Genomic DNA, 14,234 nt, shown 5'->3' on the forward strand with positions numbered 1-14,234 from the left:
GTGTCGTCTGCTGGTACTCGGGGGAGCCCTGGCAGTGAGACCAGGAATGCGACACAACAGACAGCAGTAGGAGGTTCAGCTCAGTGGGCAAAGCTCTAGAGCATGGTTTTCTGAGCTTGTCCACTCTTACTAGTCTGTATTGCATCACATCTGGCTTCCCATCCCCAAAGGAAGTAACTGGCGATGATGTAATCACCAGTTACTGCTAGCAGTACTTTGAATAGATGGACCATGTGAAGTGGAACGGCAGAGGACAAACCTGTACAGCTCGGTTTCCCTGTTGAAGGTTCTTCTACTGATAGGGCCAGTCTTACCAGCCTTCACATATAAGAATAATGCTTTCTGTAGGAGATGTCGAATCGGTGATGTGCCAGCTTTGGCTGAGGCAGAGGTCACTTCTGATCCTCTGGCCATTAGAAGCGAGCATGGGTGACTCCGTCTTCTGGAATTCAACTAAATATTGATCCAACAACTGCCATCTTTAGAGGGGGGTATAATATCAGGAAAATGAGAAGGTGGATTTGAGCCACCTTTTTTATGTGCATATTAAGAGATCAGTGATTAGGGTCTCTATTGAGCCCTATGATCAGTGATTAAGGCCTTTTTCCAGCACTGATATAGCCATGCCAAAGGGGCACGCACTGTATCCGGAAGTGAGGGGGCAGTTATAGAGGCCTCCTCAAAGTAAGGGAACATTTGTTCCCTTACCTTGGAGCTGCATCAGTGCTGGACAGTTGGATAGGATTGGGGCCTAAGTTTCAATGCCGTGCTGTGCTGTGTATGATGTGTCTGGGAGCAGATGTGAGAAGCTGAGGCCTTCCTCTCTACATCTCACTGTTACATTTTGTTTCTCTTACAGGATACCCTCTGAGGATGCTCACTCTTGGTTCCTGGACCCATTTTCTCCCTTTTCTCTTGATCATTTCCCCCTCTGCTGGGTTCTTCAGCTGGCTAAATCACCATGCAACCCCAGAAAACAACAGTCTTCCCCCGACAGCTGCTGCAGACCCAGAAAGGATCCCACATGTTTCTTTTGAGATGATGTCTGCTGATGAGAGGTTCTTGGCTGAGGCCAGGCAGCTGGAATTGTCCCCTCTGGACACGTGCCACTATAAGGTTTGTCTATCCTTCAGAGAATGAAGCTCACATTGAATTGAATGGTGGGAGGCTATCCCAGAGCTTTCTTCTCTCGGCTTTCTAGAGTGGAAGTGGCTTCCTTCCTTTAACAGGGAGAGGCACCCTTGGAAGGGGTAGTTCCTACCTGATGCCTGAGAACGTTGCCCAATAGAGGTATGGGGAACTAGTTCACATGAATGAAGACTGACCATATTCCAGTATGCTCTACAGTAGACATGGAGCACATTAAAATAAGTTAGTTTTGAGTAAAATCTCATTTTCAGAGGAAAATGCATTCTTATGGAGCAGGGGTGCCCAAACCCCGGCCCTGGGGCCACTTGCGGCCCTCAAGGCCTCTCAATGTGACCCTCAGGGAGCCCCCAGTCTCCAATGAGCCTCTGGCCCTCTGAAGATTTGTTGGAGACCACTCTGGCCCAACGCAACAGATCTCAGTGTGAGGGCAACTGTTTGACCTCTCGTGTGAGCTGTGGGATGCGGGCTCCCTCCACTGCTTGCTGTTTCACGTCTGTGATGCTGCAGCAGCAAAGGAAAGGCCAACCCTGCTTTGTGCAAGGACTTTTATAGGCCTTGAGCTATTGCAAGACCTTCATTCATTCATATAAGTTCATCTTTAATATATTCATTTATGTAAACTTATTCAAATTTTAAATGTAAATTCTTTTTTCCCCTGGCCTCTGACACAGTGACAAAGAGTTGATGTGGCCCTCCTGCCAAAAACTTTGGACACCCCTGTTATGGGGTATAAAGAAGCCCAAAAGAAAAAGGTGATCTTGGTATGCCTCTAAGCTGCAGTAGGTGTGTTCTGAGGGAAAAACCTTGGATTGCCTTTGATGACAAATTGCAGTCACAAAGCTCCTTTTATGTGGAGCAGTGCTATAGGAAACGGGGGGGGGGCATTAGCAGGTTTTAATGCATTGATACTCTGCTTTGCCAAATTAAAATTTGCCTAGAACAGTTCACAATAAAAAGATAAAACCATGTTAAATAGCTGTGATGGGCAATGCCAGCAGAATAAGCTGCTGTTCCATTGGCTACAATAAATTTGTGTCAGCTAAACTGAGAGAGTCTGATCTGCTATGAAAGCAATCAAAGATCAGGTGAGGAGCCATTCGCAGTCAGGCAGAAGAGGTGTGTTTTAGGTAATGCTGAAAAGCCAGCAATATGGGGGGTCTGGCAACCTCCTTGGTCACAGCATTCTGTGCAGCATGACCATTGGAAGGCCCTCTCTGTGGCCCCTGCTGAATGAATCTGGCAGGCCAGAGAGGGTGACATAAGGGGACCCAGGTGAGCTCATGGGTGCAACCAGTCCTTCAGTTAGTATACTGTACAAAGCTTTAGGTAATTGGCTCTAGGAATTAGGCCTGGACAGGAACCTGAAGTTGGTGTGGTTAATAATAATAATTATAATTATAATAATTAATAAGTAACTTTATTTTTACCCTGCCTTTCTCCCCGAAGGGACTCAAGGCGGCTTACAACAGGTTAAAGCAGATGAAAAACATAATTTAAAAACAGATAAAAGCATATTAACATATCATAAAAACAGTAGTCAGATAAAAAGTAGTCAGGTAAAATGAGCATAGAGCAGCAAATCATAAAAAAAATCAGGCCTGTAACCAAGTATTTAAAAAATATTAAAAGATGTTGAAGAGATGTTAAAAAGGCCGAGAACTCAGAAGGCTTATATAGGACAGTGGTTCTCAAACTGTGGGCCGGGACCCACTTGGTGGGTCGTGATCCAATTTCTGGTGGGTCACGAGAGGCTGACGGCAGCCATCTTGGAAGATGGCAAAAAACCTGGGTGGCGCCATTTTGGAAGTGGGCAAAGCCTGGGTGCCCCATTTTAAGCTTCCCGGCATTGAGATGTAACTAAGAGCGGCTTGCACGTGTGCAAAGAAAGCAGCGTGCCGCTTTTCCCCAGAAAACGTGCTGCTGCCTTCCAGCTGGACCTCCCTCTGCACTTGCAGGCTTCCCTCAGGGGGGCAAATTGCAGAGTGCAGGCTTGGATTGCAGGCAAAGAAGGACCGGGAGAGACGTGGAAGAGCCGGCCAGGTTTCTCCCCACCAACCTTTGTCAGCTTGGCTGCCTTGATGGGATGGACTGCCTTGGGGTTGCAAGACAGAGCAGCTCCCCCACCCCCTGCAGCTGGACTGGGCTGAAGAGTGTAGGCGGAGACCTGAATACAGGGCTTGGGTGAGTAGAGGCAGACCCCTGCGATCTCCCCTCTTGTGAGTCTGCCTTGAAAGCAGCATTGCCGCCGCCGCCGCCACCCCACTGCCGTTCTCATCCTCTGCATCGCAACCATTCTCCCTCTCTGAAGTTGCCTGGAAGCCAGGATCCTTCCCTGTCCTGGCTAGCACGTCCTCTCTTTATATCTTTGCTGGGGTGAGGGGGATCCCTGGTTGCCTGGCTGCCAAGAGAGCAGCCAGGAGGAGGGGGAGGGAGAGCAAGCCTGGCATGTGGGGGGGGAGGGAAGCACCCAGGGAGAGTGCTGCTCCCCCAGCCGCTTCTCAGATGTGCACCCTTCCCCTCTTCTTACTTCTCTCTGAGGCTGCAGTTCTGTCTACTCTTACCTGGGAGTAAGCACCATTGCCAATAATGGGAGTCAATTTTGAGTAGACATGCTTAGACTTGGGGGAGATGAGGGGAAGCGTCCCTGCTTATCTTCCTTCTGAGGGGGATACTACTGTTTTTATTTCCTTTATGTACAAAATCTCAAGCTACTTCTTGTATTGAGGTGCATGAGGAGGGGGCACTTGTTTCTGGCTAGTGCTGAGCACAGCATCAACAGCCACATCAGTGTTTGTTAGTTTCAAGCGCAATACAAGAAGTGGCTTGAGATTTTGTAAATAAAGACAGAAATAAAAACCGTAGTAAATAAATCCACAAATATTTTGTTCCAGATGAGTTTTATTTTTTGCTTGATAGCAATGGTAGCAAGGGCGGGGAGAACTGGAAGAAGCTTCTGAGCTGGAATACTGTCTCTTGTCATTTACAGTTTGAGTTTCTAGGCAAGAACTTCCTGCTTGATGACATCACTTCCAGCTCTCACACCGCAGTGATGCCACTTCCTGTTTGATGATGTCATTTCTGGCTGTGACATCACTTCCATGTTGCTGATATCACTTCTGGTGGGCCCCAGACAGATTGTCATTCTCAGAAGTGGGTCCCACTAAAAAGGGTGAGAACCACTGGTATAGGACATATGTGCAGAAGGTTTCACAACTCAGCAATCCGACTGCTATGTTTTGCGCTAGCAGACGTTTCCGTGTTGTCTTCATGGGCAGCCTCATGAACTGTTTGTCCACCTCTTCCCTGTTTTCTCCTCTTAATTGCCAGGTTGTTGCACAGCTTCAGTCATCTTGCTCAGATCTGACGGAAGAAGAGCTGGCCAAGCTGGCTGTGTCCCTCTTCAACTGTCAGGCCAGGGCTGAGGGTCGCAGGACTTACCTGTGCACCACAGATCTGGTAAGCAACTTTGCAGACTCCCAGACTGTGGTCAAGGGCCATCCTAAAAACAGCTGTTGGAGTTGAACCCAGCACAAACACTGGTTTGGAGCCAAAGTCTTCAGGAAACTGGAACTGAACCCGAGCTTGAAATGAGAGTTGCGCAACCCTCCATTCAATTTCCTTACAGACCTTAGCAGAATGCACAGCTGAAATGGACCCAGATACCTGGACTGCTTACCACATTGTGAGCAACCGAGCTCGGGCAGTCTGCTATGCCACCCGTCAAATGCAGTTCAAGCGCCAGACAGAGCACACGGTCAATGCCCTCGTCTCCACTGCGGTCAACCAGTTGGAAACTATGAAGATGCTGAAGGTCTGTAGTGCATTAGCACATTCTCCTCGTTTTGGGCTTGGTTGATGTGGTGTTGAATGGCTGAGGAGTTGTGGGTCCCGTAGAATCAGGTTCCTGCAATGTGGAAGAGGGCAGGGTAGACAGCGGAACATGGTGGAGCTTGGCAGTGAGACACCAGCTGCTGACACTTGAACTGGTGAAGGGCTGAACTGCTGGTACAAGCCCAGGGGGAAGATGGGGAAGCAGAATAGATGGCCACAGAGGCAAGTGAGGGTGAGAGGCAGACTAGCTGTGTGGTGTGTGGGCCAGGCATAGTCCTTGCGAAAAGAGCTCCTGAAGATGAGGTTGGCCAGAAAAGAGACCCGCAGGCCATATCTGCAGGAGGAGAGAAAAAGGAGTGCACCCCACAGGCCATAGCTCTATGTGGGGTTGGGAACACAACACTGCAATGTTCCCAAGACAGGGTCAGATTGTCTGCCCCCCCCTCCCCCGGTTAGGGGTTCCACCTTGCTCCCGTAGTGGCAAATGACCTGCACACTCTGCTATCTGCACTGGGTTTCACTCCAGTAAAAACTCTACTTAAACTGGGTCCAAAGAGACAGAAGTTAGAGCAGGTTTCAAGCCTGCTCAGGAGCCTATCAGTGCTGCAGAGTCCCACCTTGTTTTGTCTTGTGTTTAATTCTTTGTGGATCTTCGTGGGCAGTGGAAACATCAACCCCTGTATCCTGCCTATCTTGTATTCCCTCTCTTGGCCCTGTGTGTTGCTCTGCAACCTCTTGGAGGCAGAACTACCCTGATTGACTGATGATAAAGACGCCCCATGACCACATAGTACTTCCCTTGGCCCCTTAGCAGTCATTCTCTTGGCCTCCTTTCTTTATCCTTTGTCTGCTTGTCCTGACCTAGCCCCATTAACTCTCCTTGATGTTCATTTTCCCCAAACCCCTCACTATGTGCGGTTCCTCTTCCCAAGCTCCCCATTTTGTCTTCCATTTTTCCTTCAGCTACTGTGTTGCATTCACAAAGTGTGTTCCTTCTCTCCACACTACAATGCATTGTCTTCCAAATTTTCAGGTGTAGTTGCACTTGCATTGGACGCTTTTGTTTTGTGACTTCCCTCACAGAATAACCAGGAAGAACTGAAGGAGCTGACTTCAGAGTCCCTGCAGAAAGTGGCGAGCAGCCAAGACAAGCTCCTGGCCCAGCAAGAGAAATTGCAGGGCAGCCAGGAACAAATGGAGGAGTCCATCCACAGCAACCTGGATCAGTTGGCTCAGGAGAAAGCACTTATTGCGAGTGGGCAGCAGCAGGTGGCACGCTTGATCGAGGGCATCACAAGGAGGATGGGTGAGGGCAAGGATCAAAGGTGCATGAGCCAATGCCATGGGGAGAAGTTCTTAGGGCTCCTTTCCTTTATGATGTATGTTTCTTTCCCAAGAGGAACCCAGAGCAGCTAATACAACGATACATATAACATCCATAACAATCAAAAGCAGTTCAGTCACAAATTCATATCAAAACACTGTCAGCAATACAGTACTGTAATTGTTGCTTGATTTTTGCTACATTGAGATTGTTGTGCTTTGAGTCCACTTGGGATGCAAGTGGCTTTGAATGGAAAAAATAACAGTAAACTTGTCAGCTCGGTGTGTACAGTGAAGCCCAGAGAACCTTGAGGTGCGGCCTGTTAACTTTCAAATTCCAAACTGCTGTTTGTCTGGCTCGTTCTGCAGAAAACATAAGCAATCATCTGAATAACCAGGATATGGATCTACAGGAAGGGCACAAAGCCATCCTTCAGGACCTGAGCCAAGTCCAACAGCGAGCTCAAGAAGTCTACTCCAAAATAGGTTTGTGCCAGGAGCAAAGCTGAACCCCAGCCTCCCTTTGAATGAGACAGTGTTCCATCAACTGAACACACCTGCCTCAGAGTCCTTCCTTCTTCCTTCCCCCTCAAGATACCAATCTGGGTCTGTTTCTGGCCTATCGGGACCAAACTGCCCTGTATTATGATGAAATGATGACGAAGCTGCAAAGGATGAATGAGAGTCTAGGATTAGTGCTGGGTGCTATGGACCGGATGCGAAGCAATGTGGAAGGACGGCTCCAGCACCTCCAAAGATTCATCAACTGGGCAGGTAAAGTTGGGGTTTCATGAGGGAGTTTGCCTTTTGCTAGAGTCTATTCAGACTTCCTAATTTCAAGGAAGATGAAATGGGCCAAGACCATCTGCTGCAATGATGATGACTTGGATTCACAGCAGTGCGAGTAGAGTTATCACTTATTCCAGAGGGCTTTTCTGCCCTGCTGTCCACTTTACTGCCTGGAAAATCCGGTGGGGGGTGGGGAACTCCATGGGCCAGTGTGGAATATGGCACAAGGCTCTGCAGCCGGAGAGGGGTGGGGACTGGTGGAATTAGAGTTTGACTTCTGACATCTGTACCTCTGCCTTGCAGGGTTCAGCCTGAGCACTGTCAACACGTGTGTTCTACATGGAAGCTATTTTCTGCTGGCAGCCCTAATCATGACTTTTCTGCAGATTCCTGGCCTTCCACGTGCCACGCTTCTAGTCCTGGTTGTAGCTAATGCACTCTCTGAGCTAAACCATGTGGCTTCCTTGGGATTTAAGTCTCTCACCATCCTCTTGGTGTTGGCTGTTATAGGCAAGTACTGTATACTGTTGGATTTCTTTCCCCCGCTGCATATCTGTGCTTCTAGCATCCTGCCCTCATTCTGTGGTGTGTAGTACCAGGATTTGTGACTTCTTTGCCTCTTTCCAAGCTTCCTGGCTCATCCAAGTTTTATGGGTAATCCATCCCTTGGACCTGCTGCTTGTGATTCTGGAACCTGCACATTGCACTTTGCAGGGGCTCTTATGGTCTGAAGAACCAAAAGTGTTGCTAAACACAGTTCAACTGTAAACAAAAAAGTATGCATGTGCGTTTAAACGATACAGGCTACAATTAGTCCTGGGCTTTTCCTCTCTCTCTGAGGGTGGATTGGAAGCTTCCGTTCCTGGTATAGAACAAACCATAGTCTGTGTCTGGATTATATCAGCTCATAATTGTAACAAACATGATGGCTTGTTACCTGAATCTGACCACTGTCAACATGTGGCCCAACGTTGAATTAAAACTGAACTGTCAAAGACAAATGGGAATAATGAAAGCAAAAATGTCTTTTGTTACTGTAAGCAGAACAGAGAAAATTGTGTGTGAAATATAAAGACTGTAGGTAATGCCTGCGTCCCCTGTGCTCTTCTTCTAGGCAGTTGGCTTTTAGGAAGCATCTGTCACTCTGCTCTGAGAGACATCCTTGCTTTTTTGCCACTTCCCCAGAAGGCGTCAAACTCCAGTGCTCCTGCAGTGGGGCTGAAATGTGCCACTGGCTGCCATATCACTTCTACTCCTGAAAGGTAGGAAACAGTGGCAAGGAACATACAATCAAAGTTTGTTTTGTGAGTACCTCTGGTGCCAGCAGAGATGGCTGCTTCCCTCACAGCTGAGTAATTGCTCTGCATTCTCATAGCCCAAACTTTGAAGTAGGGACAGATGAACGGTGCAACTTGCATCCTGATGTATGTTGCCTGACCACCTTTTTATTTTATTTGAATGTCTGAAGTTGACACGGTTGTACACATGTAGTTATCCCCCCACTGTCCCCAATACGTTCCTGCTGCTACCACAGATACCTGAAACCGTGGATGGCAGCAAACTGTATCCTGTATTTACTGTTGCTCCACACAAGTCCTCCAAACTGTTTTCCCGTCCTTGTTTTTTCTTCCCTCACTATGCCCGCCCTTCACACTTATCTTTTCTCTGGGTTCCCTGAGCTTTACTGTTATGTTTTTATTCCATCCTTCCTTCCAGAAGCTCCCAGCAGTGCACTCCCTTCTTTTCTGCCTCCTGCTCCTCCATCCTCGCACATAAAGGGCAAGCTAAGCTAAGCTTGTGTGTAAGAGAGGCTAAGCTAAGAGTGTGTAACTAGCCAGGGACACCCCCTGGGGTTCATGGCTGAGTGAAGAATGGAATCTAGCTCTCCCTGATCCTAGATCAACCCAGTAAGGGTAGTCCAGCCACTGCATCACATTGGCTGTGCCTACTGGGTCCTCTGCCCAGTGGTCAACCACCTCCATAGAGCAGGTGTTCAGAACAACCATGTTTTGGGGGGCTCCAGCATGCAGAATGGCAGAGCACCCCACAGATACTTTGCGTGTCATGGCATAGGTTGGGATGCCACTCTTGAGTTGGGCAAATTTGGAGAAAGGAGCAGGAACCAGATTCTGTATTTGCCTGCAAGAAATCACAGGCCCGCCTCCTTTGTTCTCTGCAGGGAAGATGATGATGGACTCTGGAGAGAGGAACTGGAGAAGCTGCCAGAAATGAGCTGTGCGTCTGGTAAGCAGTACAGGCGAAGTTTTGTGACTGAGGGGACCAAGAAAAAAGGCAGCAAAGGTGATGGGAGTTTTGTGCTTTGTGCAGAAAGTAAGCTCTCTTCTACCTTCCTCTACCTTAAACTGCAGCAAAGTCTTATAGGGGAAAAACAGTTTGTAAAGAATACTTATTCTTCTTATCCCACACTGAATGTGGAATTCAGCCTATTCTTCTCTGCTCTCTGAGATGGGTTCAGCACAGAGACAGTGGCCTGGCCAAAGTCCCACCCTATCATTCTCTAGGGCTAAGCAGGGATTGTGATTTTTTTATTTTTATCATAGTAAGTAAGTTGGCAACCTTCAGTCTCGAGAGACTCTGGTATCGCACTCTGAATGGTGGTTCTGGAACAGCATCTAGTGTGGCTGAAAAGGCCACACTATTTTTACCATACTTTTCTTCCATTAGGGAACTCAAAGTAGCTAATGCATGCAAATACAAATAAGAATATCAAACCTGGTAAAATCTTGTAAGAGAACCAACTACTTGTTTGAGAGATTTACCCAGCATCCCCCTCTCTAAACCCAGCACTTGGGCATGATGGATGGAGAACTCATACTTCAGTTCCAACTTCTGAACATTTAACCTTGCAGCACACAATTTTATCAGAGCCTCCCACATCTGGGACAAATTCCATGAGGACTACTGGCTTTGATTTTTTGAAGTAGTAAACTCTTAAATAAATAACGTAGTTGTGTGATGTTCTTCTAGGAATCTCCATGGTATGTGGCAGTGCTACAGCTCCTCCACTTCATTCCTCTGCTAACTAGGCCAATATTATTGCTGTGTTGCAGATGGATCCCACCTGGAACAAGAATCCCCAGCAAAGAGTGGAAACTTTTTTCTGGGTGAGGGTGCAGTATGGGAAGTCTCAGGGGGGTCAGTGTACCAGAAGCATCAGCTGGTCCACTCCGTCCAAGCCAGCAGGCTACACCATGTCAGCTTGACGCGCCCCACCAGACATGAGGTATTGGAGAGGACGTGGCTATGGCATTGTGGGAGGGAAATGAGGAAAAGGGGAGAGAGAATCTGGCTTGGGCATCTAATGTTCTTGAGACTCAAGGGCAGAATGCAAGCTGTGCTTGCAGAAGGTGCCTAGTTCGGTCTACAGCAGCATCCCCTGTGAAAAGGTCAAGTGGAAAGTGATGGGGAAAGATTTTCCTCTGCTTGAGCCCTTGGAGAGCTGCTGCCAGAGTGGACGGTATTGGCCTGGGTGGATCAATAAGGTCACCTCATGTGATTGGAAAAAATGCCCCTCAAATGTCAGTTGTTCAGAATTATGCAGAATATCAGAATTCCTTAATTCTGCACTTGTGCCCAGTTTCATTTCAGATCTGCTTGGTTTCCCCTTTCCTGGGAAGCAGCAGCGCAGCCAGTGGCAGTGCAGTAAGTACTGCAGGCTCTGCAACATGCTGTGCAAGTGGCCCCTCCCACTCACGGTCTGAACCATTCCAGGCAGTGACAGCAATGTGCTGGTGATGCCAAATGGTGCTTACACAGAGCGTTGCAGAGCCTGCAGTACTTACTGTGCTGGCCCCCTCTGGCAACACTACTGCTGGGAAGTCCAGAAACACCCTCCCCATCCCCATAAAGGCTAAGGGAAAGAAGGAAGAGTTCGGTGTGGTGGAGAGTGACCTCTGGAGGTGCCAGAGTGCCCTGCTGCGATTCTCCCCCCACCCACTCAGACACATCTGGATTGGTGCTGCCTGAGCCCTAAATGAGCAGCTGCGTCGTCTGTGATCATGCCATGTCCAAAACAGAAATATGATTGGTATTTACAGATAGGCATGATGTAGGGCAGAGTTTCCCAAACTGTGAGTCAGAACCCACTAGGTGGGTCACGAGCCCATTTCAGGTGGGTCCCCATTCATTTCAGTATTTAATTTTTAATATATTAGACTTGATGCTCCCATGGTATGTGACTGAATTTGGGGTAATGTTACAGACCTGTACTTTAAACAAGCTACTATGTATATTCTTTTTAAAATGCTAGTAAATGGGACTTACTCCTGGGTAGGATTGTTAAAAATGTTGTTGTTAGCAGTATTTATATACCGCTTTTCAACAAAAAGTTCCCAAAGCGGTTTACAGAAAAAAAATCAAATAACTAATGGCTGCCTGTCCCAAAAGGGCTCACAATCTAAAAAGATGCAACACCAACCTGCCTGTGGCCTTCCTTGGAGGCATTTAGTTGGACCCTGTAGGAAACGGGGTGCTGGACATGGACACCCTTTGGTGTGATCCAGCAGTTCTTTCATGGTGGCACTAGCTACATATGACCTCATGACTGGAGGATGAGCCTTGGTGCCTGCAGTCTGCATACATTTCAGTCAGTTTTCTTCCTTGGCCAAAATGAAGGCACCCCCTACCAACGTTGTGTTGCTCTTTACTCTCCCAACAGTTCCCTTTGGAGAGACTCGCCAGACGCCACCTGGGCTCAGCCTCCCATCCCTTTCCCAGCTCAAGGGATTGCAGCCCAAATGGATCCATCATCAGTGATGTGTAAGTAGGGGGCCTCTAACCTTTATCATGCAGTGGATAAGTGGAGGGGCAGCCATCATTTTAATGATGTGATTGTGAGAGACACGTAGTTGGCTATTGTTGGGGGATAAATTAGATCCATTGCTGGGCTGGATCAACTTTCAGTTGATCCACCGTGGCTGTGTTTGTTGTTTGGGGTGGGGGAGTGGTGACTGGTTATATAATCCCTTTGGTTACAATGAACTCTGTACTGGTCTTGGTTTAACTCCCATCCGTAATGACTTGCCCACTGAGGAACTAGTAAAAGCCTGCCCCAGAAACCCGCTGTGTGGCAGCTGAAGCTGGAGGAATGTATGGTTCATGAGGTGCTGCAGCCAGGCCTGCTGGGCCACAGCACCGGTTCATGTGCACTGAGAATTGTAGCCTACAGCAGGGGTGGACACACTGCAGACTGGAGGGAGTGGTTTACTTTGTTGCTGCCACACCAAGGTCAACCAACCAGAGCCAGGCACAAAATAGTGGTTTCCCAGATGTTCTGCTGACTGTATGGTTGTTGAGGCCAGAGAAGCATGTGGGCTTCAGAGGTGTGTGCCTGCCAGATGCAACCCTCTTCCATGAACTTTAATAAATGGAGAAAAACAATCCTTACAGAGGACAAACGTGGAGCAAATTGCACCATCTCAACATGTTTGCATCACTGACTTGTGAACTAGCAGTTGGGCAGCACAGCAGAACTAGGGTGGTCACCATACAATTCCCTGATGCTTCTTGGTGGGCAGATTCTTTGCCAGTTCCAAATCTTCTGCTTGAAAGGTTTAGAACCTTGCCATAAACATGATTGACAGGCAGTGGAAACACCCTAAAGCAGTCTCACACTTTTTCGTACTGGGACCCATGGCTGGAAGTGACGTCGTTGTGATGAGAGCCGGCTGCTTTCCAGAGAATGCAGCTGTAAGTTGGGTTCTCAGCCATTTGCCAATAGAAAAGTGAATCAGATAGAAAAAAAGCCTATCTACAACCTTGACAGAAGCAAAATAACCACAGTCCTCTCCCTTCCCAGCATCCCATCTTCTCATATTTTCAATGGCAGCTGTGCTAGGTTTTACATGACTTACCAGAAATTGGCTCACGACCCACCTAGTGGGTCCCGACCCACAGTTTGAGAAACACTGCCCTAAAGCATAGTGGGTTACCTCAGAATGCCAGATGCAAGGAATGGCACCAGTCTCTTGTCTTGTGTGCTCCCTGAGGCATTTGGTGGGCCACTGTGAGATGCAGGAAGTGGGACTAGATGGACCTATGGCCTGATCCAGTGGGGCTTATGGTAGGTGCTGTGCACAGCAGGAGAGGAGTGGCTGCTCACCAATGACCACAGATGAAAAAGCTGGGGGGGGGGGGAAGAGTTTATCTGGGATTGACTTCCATAGTGAGGTGAAGTGATTGGAAAAGCTGTCAGGTCTGTTCATGCGAATGGTTCAAAGGGCACAGAAGATGCATAAATCTCTGGAAATAGACCTTGAAATGACATAATCTAGAAGAGTGATGATCTGGAGGCTGGTTAGAGTTTATGAAACTGGCACTCAGTTAAATCCTGAAGCGATGTGTGTGTGGTGGGGGTGACTGGCTGTTGTGTACCATCATCCCTCCACCCTCTTCCTCCTTTCAGGTCCAATAGTTCGGCATCCCCCCGGCTGCTTTGCCAAGGAGTCACCAGGACAGGGCAGCAGTGCAGGAAGAAGGCACTCTCTGGCCACATGTTCTGCCATATTCATGCTTCTGGTGAAGCCTCCTGCATCACCTAAGCAGCCAAATCACTGAAGCCTCTCTGCTTCAAATGGATCTTGAGTCATCTTGGAATTGGAGGAGCAGATGGCTTTGGGGGATCATTCTTCATACTCCATTCTGGGAACAGGCATATTTTAAATCTGTATTTGATTTTATATTTATGTGCTTCTGATGAAGTAACAAGACAAGGCCATCTACCTCTCCTGCCCTGAAGACCCCTCAAAATTTAAAAATCCAAACTCATCTGTCACCCAGGGCAGCAGGAGAATGGAACTGCCACTGTCTTAGTCAGCAATGCATTGATTTGAAAAATGTGAAACCTTCCATGTGTGTACTTGTTGAATAAATTTTACAGATACAACCTGCATTTTTTCCCCTTATCCATACTAATGTGAGAACTGCTGACAGTTAACAGCTGTTTGGAGTGCATGCTGCATGTCATGCAAAGTTTTCCCTAGAATGGATTTCTGCTACACAGGTCCTACTCATTTCTATTCTGGAGACCTCAAACTATTTCATAGTTTGGAGGAAAGCTACAGCTCTTGCCAGACTGCAGTGCAAAACCTCGGGAAGCTGGTGTAGCATAGGAGGGAAGTATG

General features: G+C 47.9%; 1 protein-coding gene across 1 annotated transcript; it reads left to right on the plus strand.

Moving 5' to 3' along the window:
* Positions 1–351: 351 nt before the first annotated feature.
* Positions 352–13,652, plus strand: LOC136647546 (protein brambleberry-like). Its single transcript, XM_066623155.1, has 13 exons — positions 352–362; positions 948–1,116; positions 4,477–4,605; positions 4,775–4,960; positions 6,064–6,286; positions 6,673–6,789; positions 6,898–7,077; positions 7,396–7,606; positions 8,211–8,354; positions 9,272–9,336; positions 10,164–10,336; positions 11,771–11,871; positions 13,517–13,652. Exons 1-13 carry the CDS (start codon positions 352–354, stop codon positions 13,650–13,652), a joined length of 1,845 nt encoding a protein of 614 aa, XP_066479252.1.
* Positions 13,653–14,234: the final 582 nt, after the last annotated feature.

This window comes from Tiliqua scincoides, chromosome 4 (genome assembly GCF_035046505.1).
Source record: "Tiliqua scincoides isolate rTilSci1 chromosome 4, rTilSci1.hap2, whole genome shotgun sequence".
In the NCBI taxonomy this organism is placed as follows: Eukaryota; Metazoa; Chordata; class Lepidosauria; order Squamata; family Scincidae; genus Tiliqua; species Tiliqua scincoides.

Excerpts from the sequence above, each read along its gene's own strand:
- LOC136647546 (XM_066623155.1), top strand. Across the intron at positions 4,606-4,774 it reads ACCTGTGCACCACAGATCTG|ACCTTAGCAGAATGCACAGC; the intron begins GTAAGCAACTTT and ends ATTTCCTTACAG. Across the intron at positions 11,872-13,516 it reads GGATCCATCATCAGTGATGT|GTCCAATAGTTCGGCATCCC; the intron begins GTAAGTAGGGGG and ends TCCTCCTTTCAG.